This window comes from Colias eurytheme, chromosome 12, assembly GCF_061535395.1.
Source record: "Colias eurytheme isolate Ceu_HAF_F1 chromosome 12, ilColEury1 Martin Lab GWU primary, whole genome shotgun sequence".
In the NCBI taxonomy this organism is placed as follows: domain Eukaryota; kingdom Metazoa; phylum Arthropoda; class Insecta; order Lepidoptera; family Pieridae; genus Colias; species Colias eurytheme.
In genome coordinates, this window is record NC_142991.1 from 9,716,211 (window position 1) to 9,741,874 (window position 25,664).

The 25,664-nt window shown below is 34.1% G+C and overlaps 2 protein-coding genes across 2 annotated transcripts; one reads left to right on the forward strand and one right to left on the reverse strand.

Moving 5' to 3' along the window:
* Positions 1-171: 171 nt before the first annotated feature.
* LOC149904227 (mitochondrial cardiolipin hydrolase-like) lies at positions 172-1,167 on the reverse strand. Its single transcript, XM_090108125.1, has 3 exons — positions 699-1,167; positions 296-615; positions 172-192 (listed from the first exon to the last, which is right to left on the reverse strand). The coding sequence occupies exons 1-3, from the start codon at positions 1,165-1,167 to the stop codon at positions 172-174; spliced, it is 810 nt and encodes a 269-aa protein (XP_089964251.1).
* Positions 1,168-1,544: 377 nt separating this feature from the next.
* LOC149904228 (lysosomal alpha-glucosidase-like) lies at positions 1,545-24,993 on the forward strand. The gene is made up of 20 exons (XM_090108309.1): positions 1,545-2,168; positions 8,722-8,889; positions 9,196-9,262; positions 9,895-10,111; positions 10,580-10,782; positions 11,435-11,583; positions 12,384-12,558; positions 12,901-12,991; positions 13,366-13,534; positions 15,401-15,470; positions 16,573-16,705; positions 17,311-17,420; positions 17,918-18,034; positions 18,983-19,176; positions 19,745-19,878; positions 20,221-20,372; positions 21,400-21,542; positions 22,143-22,347; positions 22,643-22,793; positions 24,321-24,993. Exons 1-20 carry the CDS (start codon positions 1,810-1,812, stop codon positions 24,578-24,580), a joined length of 3,267 nt encoding a protein of 1,088 aa, XP_089964435.1. The 5' UTR covers positions 1,545-1,809; the 3' UTR covers positions 24,581-24,993.
* Positions 24,994-25,664: the final 671 nt, after the last annotated feature.

Consider the following 25,664-nt stretch of genomic DNA (forward strand, 5'->3'; position numbering starts at 1 on the left):
TCTGTCATTTTATGGAACGATGAGTGAATGATAAAAATCAAGAAAAATATAAATATGGGAAGGTGGTATTGCCAGGTGAAACAATTTTGTTTATAATAGATTTATTTTGTATACTTACAAAATAAATTGAGTGATGATTTTTTGTACTTAAAATTGCTAGATGATTTTTCGTCATATATTAGACATAAGCACCTGAAAAAAAACATCGTATATCTATTTATCATTTTTACGCAAACATATTGTATCACAGCTTATCATTTCTAAATTAAAATGACTACAAAAATGTTTATCTTACCGGCTCATCTTCCACCCATAGACTTTCGAATTCTTTCTCGAATTTACCGACGATATTAGAATTAGATGTTACAATAACACTTTCATGATTAGAAACCATTGCCTGAGTGGACCAATTCAATGAACCAGACATAACAAAACCTCTTACAGGTTTTGATTTTAGCTGTTTTATGGGGTGCCTTGCAAATTGTGCGTGCACGTTTAATTTTTCTGCATATGCTTTAAGTACATTTTTCCTCTTGATAGCTTTTGGGCCGTCAATGATGCAGAATTTGTGATGCATAAGAATAGATTTTTTATTCATTTGTACTTGTATAAAACCTGCAACGAAATAAATTGTCAAATGTTCTGTATATTTATAGGATAATTATAATAATACGTTAATTATAGTACAGATTACTTACTATATTCCTTTAATTTTTTTATTTGCGATGGAGGTGTGAATGCCATATCACTGTCAACAACTATTCTTACAAGCACATGTTTCTGTCCCAACCTTATTATTTGTTCTGCTATTTCACTGCTTGTTATAAGGTACATACAAACATCTAGAGTTTCCCGGGCTGACTTAATATATTTGATTAATTTAAAACAATTCAATTCTCTGCTTTCACATATAGTTACATCTTTATTCGGTGGGACTCTGATTGTGTGCCGAACAAGATCATCCGAGAATAATATAACATCATTTATTTCTCGATTTTTCATATTTAAAACATCACTGCATGTGTCGTCACTAATTGGGTCGCAATCAGGAGCTTTTCTTTGATTGAAAAAATATTTGCATAATTTTTTCACCACCTGTGAAGCCACTACTACAGTGGCTGTAGACGCTAGGAGAATCTTCGCACTTTTCCAATCCATGATGAGCATTTAATTTAACACAATATATTAAGTAACAGCCACATAAAATAAAATTATTATCACAATTTCACCACCACGCTGTCCACGCATTTCATTTTGACTATAATTAGAGGTATGACAAAAATAAAATTCGAATACCCTCAAAAATGTTGACAATTTCTGTGCTGTGTTAAATTGCTATACTATTGAGAGTAATCAAAAGAAAATTTTATAGATTCAATTTAATAGGAATATTGCTATTGTAATTTTAAAATAATATCAACATATTCATGATTCTTAAAAACCAATTATACGTAAGTATTTGACTCAAGCCGTTTGATTGTCTGGGTGGAGCATCTATATTCTATACTCTATAGATAAATATTAGTCTGTTGTCAAATAAAAATATTAAATTTGAAATCTTCAAATTTATTCGTATTCCAATTTATTTTAGAAATTTGAAATTAACAAAAAATATAATCCTTTTATATAATTCGTTAATAAGTGAAATATTTTTTAGAGAATTATCATGTTCGCGTCGTAAATATACGCAGCTAATGTTTATTTTGGGACAAAGAAGTCGTTAGTTAATCAGTGTTTATTTTAGAGTTCATAATTTTTTACTGTTCTAAAATAATTATAAGCCAAATGAATACCATCGATTAAGACAAAATGCCGAAAATTCCATATAAAGTTGAGAAGCAAGAGGACGATGAAGATTACGAGATCGTCTCCTTCGAGGACTTCTGCGATAAATCCCCAAGTGCTAAAGCGGATTTATTGACTCTAAACGATAATATAAATTATCGTTTGTACTATGAGAGTGGTAAAGAAGGTAAACTCGGTGAGGCCGGTGAACCTTCAGGCGTAAATGATCATACAGAAACATCGCTAAATGGGTCGAAAACATCGCACAAGAAAAAGGTTCCGTTTGCGCCGTTTGGGAAAAGTGACAAATCTCGTCGAGGCTCATTGTTCAGCGGCGTGATACCGAAATCACGACCTGATGGTGATTCTATGAGGGAACATAGGTAATTATGAAATTCTTACAGTACATGAGGGTAAAATTGCTTCTAGCTTTTGTTAAACTACTCACAGAATTTTTATTTGTATTTGGTTGAGAAATCTATCTTAATATTTATAGCTTAATGCAAGAAAAAAATAATCTGTAAGTTTATAATTTCTTTGATAAATTATTGACATATTGTAAAATCCTCAAAAGTATTAGGATAGGTTCCCTGAATTTTCTAATGATATTCATCATGTTTCCACTTACCACCATATGTAGCTATAACAATCAATATTTTACATCATGTACAGTAATAGTCATTTGATCGCCAAGTTCCTATAATTTTCCATCCATCTGAATGTACATTCCTTTAATCTTCAATCAATAAAGTATATAAAAACAACAAGTTAATTGACACCAATAAAAAAACAATCTAAGTAATTAGGTACTTGTTTATGTTATGTTATCAGCTATTTTTCTACAGTAGGTACACACCTTAAATGTCCATAACATGTTTATTCAGCAAATCAATGTATAGTGATTCACATGATTTCATAAACAGTTGTTTTTTTGTGTCATTTATATTAAACTTGGTAAGTTATCACTACATAGTATAAAACAAAGTCGCTTTCTCTGTCCCTATGTCCCTATGTATGCTTAAATCTTTAAAACTACGCAACGGATTTTAATGCGGTTTTTTTTAAATAGTACGAGTGATTCAAGAGGAGGGTTTTAGTATATAATTTATTAGGTTTTAGACAAAGCGGGCGAAGCCGCAGGCGGTAAGCTAGTAACTAATATAAAGTATTTTCGATATGGAAAAAATAGTTATTATGTCTGCCTTTTATCATTGCAATACATTCTACAAGTCTAATTTGGATAACTAAGCTCATTTATGTGTTTTCATGTACTTAATAGCTTAATAGCTTAAATAATCTACACTAATCTTCTACACTTCTACACTAATATTATAAAGAGGAAAACTTGGTTTGTTTGTTTGTTTGTTTGATTGTAATGAATAGGCTCATAAACTACTGGACCGATTTTAAAAATTCTTTCACCATTCGAAAGCTACATTATCCACGAGTAACATAGGCTAGGTTTTATCCCGGAAATCCCACGGGAACGGGAACTATGCGGGTTTTTCTTTGAAAACGCGGGCGAAGCCGCAGGCGGAAAGCAAGTATATTATAAAGAGGAAAACTTTGTCTGTTTGATTGTAATGAATGGGCTCATAAATAACTGGACCGATTTTAAAAATTCTTTCACCATTCGAAAGTGACATTATCCACGAGTAATATAGGCTATATATCATCATGCTAAGACCAACAGGAGCGGAGTAATGCGGGTAAAACCGTGCTGCACAGCTAGTGTAATATGAAAGATTGTAACATCAATAATAGTCACAACATGTAATTGCTATTTGAGATTAAAAATATAATCTTCTTCTTCCTACCGCCTTGCCTAAGTCCCATTCATTAGGAGTTGGCACAGCGAACACGCATCCTCCATTTTTGTCTGTCTTTAGTTTCACATGTCAGGCTTTTCGTCCTGAAATCGTTTTTTTTTATGAATGCTCTAGCTTCCGCCCGCGACTCCGTCCGCGCGGAAAAATTAATACTTTTTTTTCTACGTATTTTTCCGAGATAAAAAATATAATAAGGTATAATTATACAAAGTTTCATCGAAATTGAACCGTTAGTTTTCACGTGATGCCTGAACATACAGACAGACAGACAAAAATATTTTTAATCACATATTTGGGTGTGGTATCGATCCAGTAACACCCCCTGCTATTTATTTTTTCAATATTTTCAATGTACAGAATTGACCCTTCTACAGATTTATTATATGTGTAGATTATATTATTCCTTCAATATTTATTTTATGTACCTTTTTCTTGATGATAGAATGAAAAAAATATATTTTATATTTATTTATCACGACGCGATGCAATAAAAGGAAACGAAATAAATACACATCTATTCAAATTGCTAAAAATGTACTTTCAAAGAATTTCAACATTGTATTGAATTGTTATCTTTATTACTTATAGTCTAGTCAAGCTATAAACTTCACATAATATTTTATTTTCTTACACAACATTGAAAACTATTTTACATTACTCTGAATGGTAACATGTAACATGGAAGACATCATAATATCTCAGTAATAATAAAAACCTTAACTAACTGGAGTATTGTTTTTCGGTCTATTATTGAGTGTAAGTTTTGTTTCATTTGTCCAAACTCTAAATTAAAATTTTGTAAACGGTTAAAACTGGTGTCAAACATAAAACTTCTAAAATTAAGAGTCTTTTACTTCTATTAGAAATTAAAATATCTATTGTAAGTAGTAATAACATAACTTGGTGTTTACTCAGAAATAAGTTTCATATGATTAAACAAGACTGGTGTTATTTAACTCCACCTTTGTACTAACAATTTGTTTTCTTTTATACACTTTTATACCAATAACCATACTATTTGCGTACATTGTTTTAATTTTGTTTTGTCTACAATATTTTTCCATAACAATTTTATCTAATAGTGCATTTACATCAAATAAACATAGAACTAGAGCAAGAGCATTCTTTCGTGATCTTTTAGCGTAAACAAATACTCGTATTCAGTGTTGTTCAGTATTAGAACATTGAATGGAATCTTTTTGAACGCACTAAACACAACGAAAGAATGCTCTACGCCTAACACTAAAAGAATTTGACATAGTGGGGTTACTCAAACTCAAACTCAAACTCAAACATTCATTTATTCAATTAGACTACTATTTAGTAGCACTTTCGAATCGTCATTACATAGTATTTTAACATTTACCACCGATTCGGAAAGCAGTATCTATGGAGAAGAATCGGCAAGAAACTCCATAGTTGCTCTTTTAAATAATGTCAATAAATTTACATAATATGTAACTTATATCTACCTAACTACATAATATGCCAAAGAACTGTCCTGTGGTTTTTACGCGACAACCCTCCATGGGTCTTTATCGTCCATATATTCCTGAATACTGTAGTACGCTCTCTGAACTAGTACATTTTTTATGTAAGTTTTAAATTTAGTACTACTAAACTCTTTAATATTATGAGGAATTCTATTGTATAAGCGTATACCTTGACCCATAAATGAATTTTTAACTTTAGCTAATCGGAAAAATGGCATTTCAATTCTATTCTTGTTCCTTGTGCCATAATCGTGTCTATCTCCTACTCTTGTGTGTAAGTCAGAGCTTTTGTGTACATGCAAAATATTATTAAATATATACTGTGATGGTACAGTAAGGATACCAGTATTCTTAAAATGATCTCTTAGTGAGTCCCGAGCACGTAAATTATATATAGAGCGAATGGCTCTTTTCTGTAAGATAAATATAGTTTCTATATCTGCAGCCCTGCCCCACAGTAGAATTCCATAGGACATAATGCTATGAAAGTAGCTGAAATAAACCAATCTGGCCGTATCTTCATCGGTGAGATGCCTTATTTTTCGGACTGCATATGCAGCAGAACTGAGCTTACCTGCAGCGGTGTTGACATGGGCTCCCCACTGTAGTTTCTCGTCCAATGTTAACCCTAGAAATACAGTAGACTCAGTAGGATGCAATACCTCCCCGTTCAAGGTAATATCTCTGTTCAACTTTTTTACATTAGGAAGTAAAAATTCAACACAAGTGGTTTTTTTGGCATTTAATAATAAATTATTGGCAGTAAACCATTCAGATATGTGTAAAAGAGCACTGTTCACTTCGTCAACATTTGGGTCATGCCTATCCACATTAAAAATTAATGAGGTATCATCTGCAAACAGAACTATTTCACACCTATCCTGCAAATAATAGGGAAGATCATTGATATATACCAAGAACAAGAAGGGACCTAAAATTGACCCCTGTGGAACACCAATGTTAATTGACGCACCGCTAGAACGTTCTCCATTAACAACTACAGTCTGTATCCTATCATGCAGGTATGACGCTATGAGGTTCTGGGCTTTTCCTTTAATTCCATAGTGATTAAGTTTACGTAACAAAGTACAATGTTCAACGCAGTCAAATGCCTTGGAGAGGTCACAAAATATCCCTAGAGCATTTTTTGAGTTTTCCCATGCCTTATATATATGTGTTAGAAGTGCAACTCCAGCATCTGTGGTTGAGCGCCCCTTTGTGAAACCAAACTGTTTGGTGTGCAGTAAATTATTATTTGCAAAATGACTACTCAATTGGTTTAATATTAACTTCTCGAATACCTTACTTAATGTTGGTAAAATAGAGATAGGTCTATAATTGTTACAGTCTTCTTGATCGCCCTTCTTAAATAAAGGTATAACTTTACTAAGCTTTAGTAAATTAGGAAATGTACCATAGTCACAACACTTATTAAATATGGAAGCTAAATTTTTCGCAATATTTTCTATTATATTATTAACTAAATTTACGGACATTCCCCAAAGATCACAAGTATTTTTAAGATTAAGCGTCTTAAAGGCAGTAACAATATCATTAGCAGTTACGTGTCGTAATTCAAATAATGTACTGCACTCCGCAACATGGTCCCTCAAAAAGGTCTCTGCAAGTGCTGAAGACGAATTTAAACTATTAGTAATAGTAGCAGGGACACTACTGAAGAATTCTTCAAAAGCAAGCGCAACATCAGCACTTTTGTCAATAACCCTGTCATTATTTACAAGTTTTATGGTATTACTTGATTTGCTTTTACCCATTTCACCATTAATAATTGACCAAACTGTTTTAACTTTATTATCAGAGTCGCGTATTTTTTCTTTGATATACAAACGCTTTGCAGTGAAACAAACTTTTTTAAAAATTTTTGAGTAATTTCTAACATAACTAAGAAAAGATGGGTCTTTATTATATTGCTTCATACCATATAATTCATAAAGAATGTTCCTGCACCTATGTATACTAGCTGTCGCCCATTTACTAAATGGTAAATCCTTGGTAATATTTAAAGATTTAACTTTAAATATTTTTTCAAATTCTTTATGTACTAAATTAAAAAGATTTTTAAACATTTCACAAGGACTATTAGGATAGGATTGATCATTTAGTACGGTAGTTTAGTTTAGTTATAGGCCTAACATTAATCCTTTTAAATGTAGGTATGCAATCCCATTCAAAAACTACTTTCTGGCCACAGTGATCCGAAGTCAATGTATTGAGAATATTTTTCTCTAAACAGATGCAGTCACAGTATATATTATCAATACAAGTTGCAGAAGTAGGTGTAATTCGTGTGGGTTCGTTAAAAAGTTTATATAGATTAAATGACTGAAACAAATTAACAATTCGTGTAGCCGTTTGTGTTTGTAAAAGTAAATCAATATTAAAATCACCACATACTATAACTTTTTTTTTACTCCTGCTTAGACGCTTTAATATTTCTTCCATGACTGTCTCAAACATATTATAGTCACTGGAAGGGGGTCTATAAACGCAAACAATAATATAACGCTCCAGCTCCACACAGGACAGTTCAATGGTCCGTTCTACAGAAAGACTAACAATGTCAGTTCGTTCTTTACATTTTACACTATCATGTACAAAAATAACAGAACCTCCGTGAATAGCCTGTGTCCTAAAGTATATACTTTTTAATTTGTAATTTTCAATATTTACTAACGACTGACATTGTTTAAGCCAATGTTCTGTTACACAAAATATTTTAATATTGTTATCATTCAGAAACAATTCTATTTCTAACAATTTGCTAGCCAAGCCTTGAATATTTTGATGCACAATGGAAAAACACTGCTTAGCTGTTGTCTTATATACTAGTTTAAATCTAGCTTAGGGCTAGATTGTCTGTCTACACTTAATCTAGGTTGATGTATAAAATTACTACTACATAAAATTATAGTAGATCGATGGTCTGATACCGAACATGTACCAGACTGGTTAATATTATATGCTATTAACATAGCATGAGCAAGCAAGTTAGAATGAGCAATTGCATGTTTGATGTAAATGCACCGTAGCACTATTATGTTCGCTCGTATTCTATTATTACTTATTGTTCCGCTCCTGTTGGCCTTTAGCCTTCCTCGATAAATGGACTATCTAACACCGAAAGAATTTTTCATATCGGACCAGTAGTTCCTGAGATTAGCGCGTTCAAACAAACAAACTCTTCAGCTTTATAATATTACTAGCTTCCGCCCACGACTTTGTACGTGCATCCCCGTTTTTCCCCGTTCCCGCAAGAATTTCGGGAAATCCTTTCTTAGTGGATGCCTACGTCCTAACATCTACCTGCATGCCAAATTTCAGCCCGATACGTCCAGTGGTTTGGGCTGTGCGTTGATAGATCACTATATCAGTCACCTATGAGTTTTATATATATAGAAGACTAGTGTTCCGCCCTGGCTTCGCCCGTGGTACTTATTTCGCAATAAAAGGTAGCCTATGTCCTTTCTCGGGTATCAAAATAACTCCATACCAAATTTCATGCAAATTGGTTCAGTAGTTAAGGCGTGATTGAGTAACAGACAGACAGACAGAGTTACTTTCGCATTTATAATATTAGTATGGATTAATTTCAGATACGAGCGTTTCTCACCCCGTCGTGGCTGTCTCAACCGCTGGTTAGAGCAAGCGGCTGGTCTCTTGCCAGGGATGTTGGTAGCGGGGTTGTTATGTGCGCTGGGCGTGGCCACGTGGTGGGCCGTGGGGGGTGCGCTCGCAGGGGGGTGGGGGGATGATCAGTATCGGTGAGTTATTAAAGTGTAGTATTTTTAATAATATTATATAAAAATAAAATTTAATGCTAAATAGTTTATGTAAATTGATTGGCAAAATTATCTACGCTATCGAATATCTAATATTTTGTATAAACCGTAATGAAGTTTGTTTGTTTGAACATTTTTGTTCACTTTTTTTTCCAATAAGAGAAAAAATATTATATTGAATAAATGTCTATTCTTTGCTTTATTTTTTTACTTTCGAAACTTGTTAGTTGATTTGTCTTGAGGTATTTAAGATAATAAACTTGAATTAATATGTGCAATAAATTTCAGGAAATTATGGGAAAGAGTTCATCCAGATGAAGTGAAAAATGTAATTGTGCCGTTGAATGTTGAAAAGGTAATTTACTATTTTTACTAAATACTTATTGCAGTATAACTTTTAACATTGAAGAACACAATACCAATTGTTATCATATTTCCAACATTTATCCACTGCCTTAGTTTAGAAACATTGTCTTTTATTGAAATAAGAAATATGAAATGAAATTAGCTCATTTGGGCTTCAACCAATTTTTTTTTTTGTTCAATCAATTCAGGTTTTTTTTATGAGTCAGGTAGTTGTAAGGCTTATGTGCCACCAAAATCTTACAATACATAATAAGTTATAAACATTAATATCTAAGAATAAAATAAATATAAATAACAAATCTCTCATGTCAATAATTAAACTACCCTAAAATATACGTCAATTTGATGTTGACAATATTGACTGGTTGGCTTGGTTGTTAGTGACCCAGCCTTCCAAACCAGAGGTTGTGGGTTCGATTCCCACCCAGGGCAAATATTTGTGTGATGAACATAGATGTTTGCTCTGTGTCTGGGTGTTAATTATCTATATAAGTATTTATTTAAAATTATAAATGTATGTTTATCAGCCACCTGGTTTCCATAACACAAGCGAAAGCTTAGTATAGGATCAGATCGTGCCGTGTGTGAAAATTGTCCTGGAATATTTATATTTATTTACAGCAAGTGAAAACAGAATACCGTCTCCACGATCACAACAACCTGAGCACAAAGAACAGAAGCAACGCGACCGACAACAAAAAGAAGGAAGTCAAAAAGGGTTTTCTGGAACATTCTCCGGAAGTTATGAAGGAGTTATGTGCAAGGGTAGTGGATGATGCAATGCGGTTCGATTGCTTTCCGCAAGATGGCGCTAATGAAGATGAGTGTGTGAAACGAGGTAGATTCCTATTTTTCTCTATATCTAAAATTGAATCCCTATTTTCCTTGGTCACGACATCACGCGTGAACGGCTTCGGACCGATTTCGATAATTTTTTGTTGTTGTGTTCGTTATTATATGATCTTATGAGAGCAAAACTTAAGAAATAACAAAAATATGTAAAACTTAATAGCTAAATAAATTTCACGCGTTTGACGGGTTCGCACGAAGACAGGGCAACGTCTGTCGGGTCAGCTAGTTTGTTGTATAATAAATGTATAATAATGGGAAAGCCTTTTTTCTATAAATGTCATTTTATGTTTGTTTGATCCAGTTCTACTCGAGTCGTCGTTTATTTTTTGTTGTTTTTTCTAATTTTTATATGTTGTCCTTGAAAAAAAGTTTTATTCAACTCCGTCCAGAATTCTGGACTACAGACATTCTTCTACAGTTTTATTATATGACTAAAAATAAATTATGTTTTCAGGATGTTGTTGGAACGCCAAAGACCACCTGCCATATTGTTTCTACCCGCCCCAATACGAAACGTACCAATTCATGAACAGCACAGAGAACAAACACGGCATGACCGTGTATTATTCCCGCGCTTTTGATACCGGATATCCGGGGCAGTTTGATGTTGCCCGGATCGATTTTAATTACCTCACAGATGATATATTGCAAGTTAAGGTATGTTTTTTAGGAAAGTTGATATTATGTGTGGTATGGTTTACTAGCTTTCCACCCGCGGCTTCGCCCGCGTTTTAAAAAAAAAACCCGCATAGTTCCCGTTCCCGTGGGATTTCCGGGATAAAACCTATCCTATGTGTTATTCTGATGTATAAGCTATATTGTGGTAAAGTTTCATTCAAATCCATTCAGTAGTTTTTACGTGAAAGAGTAACAAACATCCATACATCCATACTTACAAACTTTCGCCTTTATAATAGTAGTAGGATATTATTTGATTGGATGGTTGATTGATTGAAACATGGGGAAGTTGTATTAATTGGTTGTTGTTTCTACTATTATTCTTTATGAATTATGTAGTTAGAGGTTATTTTTAATTCTATTGAAATTGTGCTTTGTTTTTTCTGATTGAAGTCAAGATTTAGTCTACATATATTTCCCATCTTGTACAACATAATTTTGCCATAATTAAAAGAAAAAAGAGAGAAGTAAGGACATTAAAACCCAAACAAAAGAAAAACTACTTATTTCTTCATACATATTACATTATAAGTTATAACATATTAGGTAAAAATAAAAAAGGTTAAAAAAAAATTCTGCAATTAATTTCTCAATAATCTTTACAGTATATTAATTCCTTATATCTTTGCAGATATCAGACGCAGAGCACAAACGATTCGAACCCACGTACCCCGAAGTGCCGCTCGTTTTCGGTTCGGTTTCTCATGTACGTTATAGAGTACAAGTTGATAGTTCAGCCGTTGGGTTTAAGGTTATAAGGAATGAAGATAATGTTACCATGTGAGTATTTGTATTGAAATTGTATTCTGTTTTATTATATTTTTACTTCATTTTGTAAAGTAATGTAGTACAAAATTGTTTGAATTTAAAAACATTGTGATTATATTGCATTTATTGCAACTTTGAAAATAGGACAAGTTTCATTACAAGAAATGTATAGTTTGACTTTGAAATCAATGTTATAACTTACTAGCTTACAGCCCGCGGCTTCCACCGCTTTGCCTAAAACGTAATAAATTATATACTAAAACCTTCCTCTTGAATCACTCTATCTATTTAAAAAACCGCATCAAAATCCGTTGCGTAGTTTTAAAGATTTAAGCGTACAAAGGGACATAGGGACAGAGAAAGTGACTTTGTTTTATACTATGTACTGATATGTAGATGAGTTAGAGAACAGTGCAGATTGATGCAGTTAATGAAATTCGGTTCATTCTTTTTGACGTGACAACGTCTTATAATTCGATAGAGCCGCCTACACGCATGAAAAAACATGACTCATGCGGCGTTACCTCGCTCTGAGGCGTTCCATGTAAGGCTTGAAGTGCAAGCGAGAGCGCGGAACGAGCGACAAAGAAGCACAATCGGACGTTGTCACGTTCAACTATCGTCAGTAAACCGACTTTACAGACAACCAATTTTTCGGGATATTTAATACTGAAATAAATGAAATATCACACAATTTAGTTTACAATGCAACTCTTGCAATGAATTAAACTACTCTTACTATGCCATATATCCAGTAAGTTTCACATCTTAAGCCATATTTAAAATCTAAAGATAACCAAATTATCTTTCAGTTGGAACGCACAGAACGTAGGTGGACTGATACTATCGGATAAATTCTTGCAACTATCCACAATAATACCAACAAACTATACATATGGTTTCGGTGAGAAACAAGCGAGATTCCTCAACGATATGAACTGGAAGACACATACATTGTTCAATAAAGATATAGCTCCAACGGAAGATGTAAGTTTTTATTATAAATAATACATTTTTGGTATTCCAGTATCAATTAATGTGACCCCATATTCACATCCATCATCATCGATTCTTTCTTTGAAAAGAGAAAAAAAAAGGTTAAACATTGGCGATAGTTTCTATGCTATATTTAGAACGATTTGTTTTAAATACAAATTAGACAATTCATTGCGCAAAAATATTACAAAATTAAACTACTAACTAATAAGCCCAGAATATTTTATTGGTCATCAATCTATATGTATACATTTTTGAATATCGTATAAAATGCAAGAATTTATTATCAAATATTGTATTGTATTTATTTTAAATTCTATTGTTATATTTAAGGTGAATCTATACGGAAGTCATCCATTCTACCTGGCGCTAGAGACAAACGGCAACAGTCACGGTGTTTTGCTGCTCAACTCTAATGCCATGGGTAATTATTTATTTACTATTCCAATAAATGTAGGAAAAGCGACAAAACATGAAATTTCATTCCATTTTTCTTATATTTTTACGCAAATCATTGAACATGTTTCATTCAAATTTTATACACTTATCAAAGATGGGTAATAACAACAAAATTCATGAGATATAATCGCGTTTTTTTTTTTACTAAACATTATCTATACTAGAGTGAAGAGTTTGTTTGTTTGAACGCATCTCAGGAACTACTGGTCCGATTTGAAAAATTCTTTCGGTGTTAGATAGCCCATTTATCGAGAAGGCAATATAATATGATCTCGCTAAGACCAAGACCAAGCCCAGATTTTTCCATAGTTTAAGCTAAAAAAAAATTTTTTTCCACAGACATAGTCCTACAACCAACACCCGCTATAACATACCGTACGATCGGGGGCATACTAAACTTCTATATATTTTTGGGCCCAAGCCCCAGTGATGTAGTGTCCCAGTATACAGAAATAATTGGGAAGCCGTTCATGCCCCCATATTGGGCGTTGGGATTCCATTTGTGCAAGTAGGTTTATTCTTTTCTTAGTGTTATATGAAATTTATTATTTATAAAAATAAGTAATGATTGCGTTGTAAGTATGAAATTAAGAAATGTTTGAAAAAAATAATAATATGTATATGACGGAAGAAGAGCCCAAAGGCTATTTTTAAAAAGAGTGACGTCAGCAATTCTGACGTCACCATCATCAGAGCAGACGCTCATACTCGAAGTAGAACGCCTGTAGGTATTTTTACTGCCTTTTTAATCTACGTCGAAATTATAGAGAGAGCTCCGAACGCTCCAACGGCCGGCGAGTGAATGTGCTCTGTGCCGTCGGGCGCTCGTATTTAAAGCGAACCATGACTCACAGGAATTAGTTTGAGTGTTGCCACTCGAATTTTTACAATGAATTTTCATCAGTTTTAACAAACATTAATTATTTCGTTAATTTAATTTTCATTAGTGGTTGATTAATGAATCAACCACTTATTTAAAAAGATCAAAGTAAACTTTAGCTAGTTATAATTATTTAGTAGTTTGAGGGTAGTCGTTTATCGTCGTTGCGCCGACATATACATACTTAAAATTCGATGTGAGACTTCGCCTTAACGTGGTTTAAGAGGCCTACACCACCGAAACTAGCGCCACCGAACATTTTATTTTTTTACTCCTTAACCAGATCAAATTTAAAAAATCTAGCTCGGTACTTTGCTAGTATATTACTTGTAGTATTTTTGGTATTTCTTTTCACTATTCTACCTGTTCATTATTCTAGAGAACTTTTGATTACCGCCAAAAGTGGCCACTTTTGGCGGTAATCAAAAGTTCTCCTAATTTACCGAATGCAAAATAATGAAAAGTACAGTAGAACTCCAATTATCCGAACTCCGACTATCCGAATCGCCGATTATCCGAATCACAAAAAATTGTCCAAAAAAAGTCTAAGTGCGCTATTATTCTTCCCCTAACAAGAATATGGAGAGGATGATGATGATAAAGATGCGTTGTCACTAGAGGAAATAAGAAAAATGATTGCAAAAATATTTAAAACATGTGAAAATTTCATGTTTCTTTCATTTAATTCAATAAAAAAATAGTGCAATATCAAAACGTAGCTTTTATTCTCTCCAATGGCAATTTTTTTTTAAATCCGATTATCCGAATATTTGATTATCCGAATGGGTCCCGGTCCCCATTAATTCGGATAATTGGAGTTCTACTGTAATACCAAAAATACTACAAGTAATATACTAGCAATGTACCGAGCTAGATTTTTTAAATTTGATCTGGTTTAGGAGTAAAAAAATAAAATGTTGGGGGGGCGCTAGTTTCGGTGGTGTAGTCGCCTTAAGGTGAAGCTAGTTGTTCTTATCCCGTTCCATGATTGAATATTTTTTGTTAATTAGTTAGAAGATTAAAATAATTTGGAAAATCCAAAAGTGCACGCCTCATCAAGAAAAAGGATCCGCACATACAGACACACGGACGTCCAAGACAGAACTTTTTTAAACTGTTTTTTAACTAGTTTAAATAACAAAAATGACATCAAAAATATCATGAACGTTAAAAATAGTGTTTTTTCTTAATATGTGTGTGTATGTATTATCTTACAAGTGCAATGTATGAGACATAAAGACATTTTAAGTTTGAAAAATCAGATGTTTTGCGCGAAGTGACAGTAGTACCCACCTCAACGCTTCGCTTATGAGGCGTGCAAAAAAAAAAAATTTTAGGATAAAGTGGAATTATGTGTGTGTGCAAAGAGAAGACTTTCGCGCATAAAGTAATATGCCTATCTAGACCTTTATAAACAACTAAACAACAACAATAAATCGAAATTCGATATATTTTAATGCAACTTAATACTTATATAAAAATAAATATTTTCAGGTACAATTACGGATCCCTAAATGTGACTCGCGATGTGTGGAAGAAGAATAGAGACGCGGGAATACCTTTTGTGAGTTGGTTTTTAATATTATAATAGTAATGTTAAACTAAAATTATAATAAGGATCCATATAAAAAGTGAAGTCCCGTGTCCCCGTAGTGGGGTAGGGGGCAGATGCATTATTCATGCATCTGTTTCACTGATCGATTTTTCTTTAGGGACAAGTAGGTGATCAGCCTTCTGTGTCCTGTCAGACCGAGACATTTTTTTTTTCGTCTCCACCGGGAATCGAACCCAGGACCCCTCGGTTCTACGCTCACGCGTCAACCACTGTACCGAGGAGGCGGTCAATAAGGATCCATATAACTTATGAAAAAAAAAATGTTGTGTGGTTTTATGAAACCACGGTAAAAGTGAAACTGTTCGAACGGTTCCGAACACTGCTTTGTGTAGCGCATGTCGCGTGACGGTCGCGATTCACACGACATGCGCTACACAGACCAAACAGTTTCAGACGATGTAATAAAAGTTTCACTTTAAAAAGATTTTAGAAAACTAGCGCTAAAGGTACAAATTACAGGTTGATGAAAGACAAAACAAAGTAAAAACATATTTTATATGCCATAAATAATACGTTTTAAAATGGTTTTGTTGGAAAGGTTATTTACTACATTTTTCGTTAACACAATAAACTTGATATTGTTATAGCACATGACCGAGACGAAACAAAAAGCAAAATAAAAAAAGAGCGTGTATGCCGAGCACACGTGTCAGAATTGAAACTTCTTTAGCAAATTTCAAAAATACCAGAATCGTCGCCTCACTCCATGACGTTTCGGTATTGACATGACACGACCTTAAATTTTACTCTCAACGCGACTAAAGAAGTTGTACTTGAAAAAAAACTTGGCTTTTATAATGCCAAATTCTATTTCCCAAACTACAGAGTATTTTCCGTTAAAAAAAAAGACGGGTTGCAACTCCGGGAGTGCCGGCAGAAGTGAAAACTTGATTATTAACGTTGAGCATGTTTGATATTTTGGAATGGTATCCGTCTTACGCTTTTTCGATCAGGTCACGTGTCCTGACGCGAGTTTAACATTTTATACCCATTACAGAAAAAGTGCTCAACGCCGCTAAAGAAGTTTTCACTTTAAAAATTATCCTTACAGGATGTACAATGGAACGATCTGGACTACATGAAGAATGCCAACGATTTTACATACGATACAGACAAATTTGCAGGTTTACCCGAATTTGTGAAGGAATTACATGATGCTGGCATGCATTATGTTATGCTTTTTGGTGAGTAAAATTATACAATTATACTAGCTTTCCGCCCGCGCCTTCGCCCGCTTTGTCTAAAACCTAATAAATTATTAAAACCTTCCTCTTGAATCACTCGTTCTATTACAAAAAACCGCATCAAAATCCGTTGCGTAGTTTTAAAGATTTAATCATACATATGGACATAGGGACAGAAAAAGCTACTTTGTTTTATACTATGTAGTGATACGAAATGTACAAAGTTCGTGATATACTTCTTTTTTAATAACAACTCATGATAAAATGATCACAACAAATGAAATAATTGAAATTAATTGTTTAAATAAAACAAAGCCGTGATTTTAGACATTTAACATTATCTCAAGATCAGTTGAATAGATTTTAATGAGTTTTCGTTCATTGTCTTCGCTTGGATTACGAAAATATTAAGGTTTTTACATAAAAAGTACCTACTAATATTAAATAATAATAAATAAATAATAAATAAAATTCTTTTATTTCAGGCCACATAGCCCATATAGTATTAGTAAAATCATATCCTAGTGTTAGTATTACAAATTACAATTAGCCGGGGCGAGCTGATTAAATTAATATATTTTTTTTATCAAAAATATAATTTTTAGACCCTGGTGTAAGTGCATCCGAGAAGGCGGGTGAATATCCACCATTTGATCGCGGGCTTGAAATGAATGTGTTCATTAAAAACTCTACAGATCAACCTTTTGTTGCTAAGGTATGAGTTTTCCAACATTTGATTTTTAATTAAAACTAAGGGCGGCCGTACACGGACGGCTTCAAACAGTTGAGACGGCTTGAAGCTGCGACCGCGCGGTGAACTATAGACATTCATTCACGGTACACGGTCTGCTGGAGCAGTCGCGACCGCTTCAAGCCGTCAACTGCGCGGTTTGTAGTGACAGCTCGAGCAGTCAACGATTGACAGCTCGAGCAGTCCGTGTACGGCCAATCTAACTGTTTTATTTCTAAATTCTCATTAACATTTTAAAAATTTAATTATCTTGCTTTGTACTTTTATTTTGTTCTGTTGCTCTGTTGTTTAATAAATGTTTTATTATATATTAATAGATTATTATAATATAGAGATTTAGGATTCTGATTTGAATGAAAAGTCCTCTATTTAACAGATTTTCAAGCTTCCAAAGTTCGCATGAATTTATTTTAAATTTTTAATAAAAATACATCCTTAATGGAACATTTTTATTATATTAGGTATGGAATAAAGTATCAACAGTGTGGCCAGATTTCACGCATCCGAACGCTTCGGCGTATTGGAAGGAAATGATGATGGATTTCCATAGGAAAATCAACTTTGATGGTGCTTGGATTGTAAGTTAATTCTTATTTCTTAATTACATATATATATTTGAGTCTTGTTTATATTGTATGACTGACCGGTTGGCTCGGGTGGTAGGGGTAATATATATTTGTGTGATGAACATAGATGTTTGCTCTGTGTCTGGGTGTTAATTATCTATATAAGTATTTATTTAAAAATTATATATGTATGTTTATCAGCCATCTGGTTTCCATGACACAAGTGAAAGCTTAGTATGGGATCAGATCGTGCCGTGTGAGAAAATTGTCCTTAAATATTTATTTAACATATTTATTTGTTATCAGTAGTATCTCATGTGAAAGAGCTATACTAGTGTGTGAGGAAATAATTATAGACTACAGGCCCATGTTGAAAAATTTATGGGTCATTTGAACCACCAGGTGACCTATCTAGAATGATATAAGAGCATAAAATAACTTGAACACAGTTGAAAATATAAGTGAACTTAAAAATTGACTAATTTATTTGGATAATTAATATTTTATTGAGATGGATAATAAATATTATATTGCTTATGTAATCCAATACAAATATTAAATTGTTAATCTTTGTTGATGTAGATTATTTGAAATAATTTATATTAAAAAAAAAAAACGCTTAAACTCATTAAATTATTTTATGGTCACCGATCCTTGATAAGTGTACAAAGATTGAATTAAACCTGTCCGTTTATAGTCAAAATCGAGTCTCAAGTGCAGTTTTTACACTATATTTATTATCACTACATAGTATAAAACAAAATCGCTTTCTCTGTCCCTATGTCCATTTGTATGCTTAAATATTTAAAAGTACGCAACGGATTTGGATGCGGTTTTTTTTAAATAGATAGAGTGATTCAAGAGGAAGGTTTTAGTATATAATTTATTAGGTTTTAGACAAAGCGGGCGAAGCCGCGGGCGGTAAGCTAGTCTTTTATAAATTACTCATTCCCCATACAGGACATGAACGAGCCATCCAACTTCCTTTCGGGGCCCTTACAGGGCAAATGTGCCCCAGAACAAATCCCCTATAAGCCCTACAGAATCAAAACGTTACGGGAAAAAACGATTTGTATGGACGCGAAACATTTTGCGACTGAACATTATAATGTACATAATGTGTATGCTAATGCTGAAGCCGAAACTACGTATAGGTAAGTAAGAATAAATTGGCCTATTCATTCAACTTCTTATAGAAGCGCTTTTAAATCGACGAAATACATAATTTAATACATAATAGGAATTTTTAATACCTCAATTTTGCGCTGACAATTGTTTTTTGAAGTGAAACTTCTTTATCGGGGTTGGAAAAAAATTTAGTGTATCATTTTTTCGTTACGCGTGACATTTTTCCGTTACGCGCCATCTTTTTCTTATCCCTACCACGCGTGATTCGACGTATTTCTGTAAAGTTTCATATAGTAAATTATTTTTTGAAAAATAAGGTCATAAAGAAGTTTCATTTCTTACGTGTGTACACTAGTACACGCACACATTTTTTTCGAGTAGTATCTGTGGTTTATCAAACTCAAACTCAGACATTTATTTATTCAATTTGACTTTTAGAAGCGCTTTCGAATCGTCATTACATATTTTTAACATTTACCACCGATTCGGAAAGTAGTATCTATGGAGAAGAACCGGCAAGAAACTCCATAGTTACTTCATTCTAGTTCTTTTGACGAACAACTCATTTGCTCTATAAATTTTTCCGATTTCCAGGGCATTAGTAGAAATCCGGGGCAAACGGTCGCTAATAATATCCCGGGCATCTTTCCCCGGCCTGGGGCAGTTTGCGGGCCACTGGAGCGGGGATGTGTTCAGTAGATGGCATGATTTGAGGGCTAGTATACCGCGTAAGTCAAATTATTATATTTTATATTTTGTAGTTTCAAAGTCAAAATTCTTTATTTGGAACAAGAACAACAAGTTTACATAAACTTAAATTTACCATGACACCCGGTAAAGCATAATTAATGAGCTGTGCAATGTTTCCTTTTTATAATAGTTTTATAAAATTATTTACTATTCCACAACGCATAAAATAATCCTTTTTTTTACTTTTTACTGAATAAAATATGTATATCTTTAATTTCGCTCTAATCTGCCAAATACAAATTATGAGTATTTAATTGGAGCGGTTTTTAAATTGTTTTTCATTTTTACACTTTTTTTTACTAAAAACTACTTTTTTACAGAATTACTAAGCTTCAGTCTTTTCGGTATACCGTTAATGGGCGCGGATATTTGCGGCTTCAACGAGGACACAACGCCAGAGTTGTGTACACGTTGGATGCAGCTGGGTGCATTCTACCCGTTCTCGAGGAACCATAACTCCGATACTTCTAAAGTAAGTTTTATTGAAGTGAAACTTGTAAAAAATTTAGTGTAACATTTTTTCGTTACGCGTGACATTTTTCCGTTACGCGCAATCTTTTTCTTATCCCTACCACGCGTGATTCGACGTATTTCTGTAAAGTTGCATATACTAAATTATTTTTTGAATAATAAGGTCATGAAGAAGTCTCACTTCTTACGTGTGTACACTAGTACACGCACACATTTTTTATTATTTATGAAACTAGCTGTGCCCCGTGGTTTTACCCGTATTGCTCTGTTCCTATTGGTCATAGCGTGATGATGTAGCTTACCACGGCCGTAGTTTGGTTTATATTTTTCTTATCTTAGAAAGTGAAAGTTATATTAACATCGCGAGAAAGAGCGTGTTTCAAAATTTTACAAAAAAAGGTGTAGATTGCGGGTCGTTTGATTTTTTGGGTGATTTTATTCATCATACATCTGTAAGGTGGTGCCATGGGAGAGGATTGAAACTCTAGGACTGCTGAATGAATACTGTACCTATATTTAAAATAAGACATGCCTTATTAAATAGCTACAAAACTAGGTTACACGTGTAGCGTACTGGTCTCTGGATTTTAGGTGGCGAAAGAAGACGAAAGTAAACTTGCGCGTATAAAGTTTATTAATCAAAATTACAGAGTGCGTTTAGACAATTGATTTTAGTGAGGGAGTGTCCTGCTCAGCGGTTGCGTGGCGAGTCAAAGTAGTAGAGGACAGTGGGGTCAATCCGCGGCCAATCGCACGGCGCCGCGACGTGACGACGCGATGACGCAGTAGCAATGCTCCGTTCCGCACGATTTTGTTGCGGCAACACACGTGTATTATAGTTAATATTATTATAGTTAGTACTTATATCTAAATTTAAGCACTAGGTATAAATCACATAATCATACTCATTATGTATATTAATGTTATATGTAATTGAATTTATTTTGTAATGATTGTTACTAACATAGTTTTAAGATCCAACAAGCAATATGTATAATCTAAAAATAAATAAAACAAATTGTCCACAGCCGCAAGACCCAGCAAGTCTCGGTATAATAGAGGCGAGTCGCACAGCTCTGCGCACGCGCTACCGCCTGCTGCCGCTCTACTATACGGCGTTTTGGTGTGCGCATGCGCACGGGCATACTGTGGCGAGACCGCTGTTCTTTGAGTGAGTATATCTGCTGCCGCTCTACTACACCGCCTTCTGGTGTGCGCATGCGCACGGGCATACTGTGGCGAGACCGCTGTTCTTTGAGTGAGTATATCTGCTGCCGCTCTACTACACCGCCTTCTGGTGTGCGCATGCGCACGGGCATACTGTGGCGAGACCGCTGTTCTTTGAGTGAGTATATCTGCTGCCGCTCTACTACACCGCCTTCTGGTGTGCGCATGCGCACGGGCATACTGTGGCGAGGCCGCTGTTCTTTGAGTGAGTATATCTGCTGCCGCTCTACTACACCGCCTTCTGGTGTGCGCATGCGCACGGGCATACTGTGGCGAGGCCGCTGTTCTTTGAGTGAGTATATCTGCTGCCGCTCTACTACACCGCCTTCTGGTGTGCGCATGCGCATGGACATACTGTGGCGAGGCCGCTGTTCTTTGAGTGAGTATATCTGCTGCCGCTCTACTACACCGCCTTCTGGTGTGCGCATGCGCACGGGCATACTGTGGCGAGGCCGCTGTTCTTTGAGTGAGTTACTAGTAGTACGAAAAAGAATAATTGCGTAAGAAATTGAAAATAATGTAAAATTTATATCCAAAATTCCAGATTCCCCACGGAAACGAAAATATACGACATCGACACGCAATTCCTGATCGGCTCTCACGTCATGGTGACCGGAATACTGGAGCAAGGAGCGAACAGCACGCAAGTGTTCTACCCGGGGGCAGACCCGTGGTACAGTCTGGCGGGCAGGCTGCTGGCGCGGGGCAGCTGGGGCACTGTGGGGCAACACGAGCTGCTCGCTGTGCGGGTGAGTGGGGCAGTTGGGGCAGATTGTACCCGGGGGCAGACTTATAACAAATAAAGAAAATGAAAAATATTCTTCGACATTCTTAAAATTTGCATTTTTGATACAAATCTTACGATGAAAACCGCTTATCACGTCGACTGTAGTGCGGCAAATTTTAAGAACTACCGCGCTGCTAAAGTGGCCCAAATGTGCAAGCTATCTAAATTTTAATCATTTAATAAAAAAAATAACTACTCAAAATTCCTGCATTGTTTTATTCACTCCTACTATTATTACAACATATTTTATATTCCAGGGCGGTGGTATAATCCCATTACAAGAACCACCCGCGCACGGGCCGGTATCAACCGCTACAACTCGCAGTTCCCCGCTGCAGTTACTCGCTGCTCCTTCTAGAGAGGGAATAGCCTCTGGGAACTTATATTGGGACGATGGACAGAGTTTACGTGAGTAGAAATAGTGTTTAATTAAGGTTTTTATGAAGATCCGGCTCGAAGGACCAATGAATATTCAAACTTTTGCGGAAACACTGAACGGACAGAATTTATTAGGAGTATGACTACTATTACTTTAGGACAACTTACAATTTCTGTATGACCAACTATTACTGTTTTATAAGCTTTATATGAAATCCGGCTCGAAGGACTAGTCAATGTAGCCTGGAAGAAATCGCTTCAAAGCGATAAGGCCGCCAATTAGTACGGTGAAGATTCATTTTGTATGTTATTGTATTTTTATATCTGTGCATTGTACAATAAACTCTTTTGCACGCCTCATAAGCGAAGCGTTGAGGTGGGTACTACTGTCACTTCGCGCAAAACATGTGATTTTTCAAACTTAAAATGTCTTTATGTATCATACATTGCACTTGTAAGATAATAAATACACACACATATTAAGAAAAAACACTATTCTTAACATTCATGATATTTTTGATGTCATTTTTGTTATTTAAACTAGTTAAAAAACAGTTTAAAAAAGTTCTGTCTTGGACGTCCGTGTGTCTGTATGTGCGGATCCTTTTTCTTGTTAACACGATAGCGACCGAAATACTTTACTAATCGAGTCTTTTTTTTTCTCTTACGCTTGAGTATGCTCAGGAATAGAACCCTTTCATTTTTCAGGGTCTGATTCGATGTGGTTTAATTGTTATTAAATAAACAAAAATAATAATTAATAAATATTTACTAAAAAAAAATTATGAGGCGTGCACTTTTGGATTTTCCAAATTATTTTTTTATTTTATTTTTATTTTTTATTTTGATGTACAAGCGTTAGGAGTAGACAGAAAGCATGAGCTTTTGGAAACCTCTAATGGTATAAAATATACATGAATGTGATTAGTGTACAATAACTTACCTTATACAGTGAAACCTGGTTAAGTGAGACATCAAGGGACCTGCAATGTCGTTTCACTTATAGAGGTATTCCACTTACCCAGTGTCTCAGATATACAGGTATAAATAAATATATGTCTCATTTACAGAGGGTTCCATTAATTTTTCAAACATAAACATCTATATGATAGTAAAGCGAAACTAAAACTGAAGGTAATTGAAGCTCAAAATTTGTACTTACGTACTTGGAATTACGTGTGGAATTTGTGGGTTGAATAAGAATGAGTAAACAAACAATGTTATCTCAGTTACAGAGGTTTATGCATATAAAATTTACTCGCTGTCTCAGTTATAGAGGTAACTATGATGATAAATCGAAAGAACAAATCCCAGATATAGAGGTTTACCTCGTCCCACTAACAGAGGTAATTCAGTGCCAAAGTGTTGGGACCTCAGCATGAGTGCCAGTTATGGAGGTTTCTCACTTATCCAGGTCCCACTTAACCAAGTTTCACTGTATGTAATGCGGCTCAAAGGCCCGGTAAATTTACAAGTAATATATTCACTGTTAATGTTGTTACTTTATTTAAAAACATCATAAATATCATTTATATATGTGCCATTTTCAATTTACAGACAGCTACGAAGAGAAAAAATATACACACATCATATTCAAACTGAAAGACAACGAACTGACAAGCTCGATACAATGGTGGGGATACGGCGTTCCACAAATAAATCGAATTAAAATATTAAATCAAGACGCCATTAAAATTGTCACGGTTAATAATGAAACTGCGAAGTTTTTGTACAACGAAAAGATTAAAGTACTGACTATTGATTGTAATATCAATTTGGATAAACCTTTCAGTGTTAAATGGACGCATAAGAATTGATCTGTTTTGAAACTTTTTGCAATATAAATAAAATAACTTTTTAGAAGGGGATTTAAAATAGGTTTTCTTAGTCTTTTTCTAGCAGTTTTCAAAAAATATATAGCATTTTTTGTTAAATATATAAGTTTCTAGCCCATTTTTGAGATATTTAGTAGTATAATTACATTATTCAATTTCAAAGTAGATTTCCAATTCAAATTTCATAATAGGAATGAATAAAATGTATAATAACTGAATAAATATAAACATTTCGTAGAAATTTAGTATCCCCGTAGTACAAAAATAGCAATTTTTTTTATATTTTCATTAAGTATAATACAAAAGAACACCAATTTAATAATCGTGTTTACAAAAAAAAAAGATTTACATGTAAAATTATTATTAGGGTTTCAATGTACTATCTCTATACTGCGGAATTTAATGCTTCGAAATGTTCAACTTTTGCAATATATTTATATATATAGAATTACTAGTGGTCCGCCCCGGCTTCGCCCGTGGTACATATTTCGCAATAAAAGGTAGCCTATGTCCTTTCTCGGGTATCAAAATATCTCCATACCAAATTTCATGCAAATTGGTTCAGTAGTTTAGGCGTGATTGAGTAACAGACAGACAGACAGAGTTACTTTCGCATTTATAATATTAGTATGGCTATCCATAGACATGTAAGCTAAAAATATAATGTGACAAAAATTAAGACGGTATTATTATGTTTTTATGTAAGAATATGTTTTTAAACATTTAAGGAAGCAATGTTAACTTAAAAATATAATAAAAGTATCTATCTAATATGTACCATACCAAATTCAATATTAAGCAGTTATAAGATATTTCCCTTTAAATTATTCAAGTAAATAAAGAATATTAAATATAATATTATATCATGTGAGCGTTGATCTCAATGAATAACGAATTGTGAACTATTGCCAATTATAATATTATGTGTTAAAATATAAAAAAAATATATCTAATGAGGCCATGTTTCTAGTCATAAGGGCTTAGAAATAATCTGTGTGCTTTAAATGTTCAAAGTTTTTCGTATTTTAATTTATTTTTTGCATTTTAGTTTGTGAAAGAGTTAAGA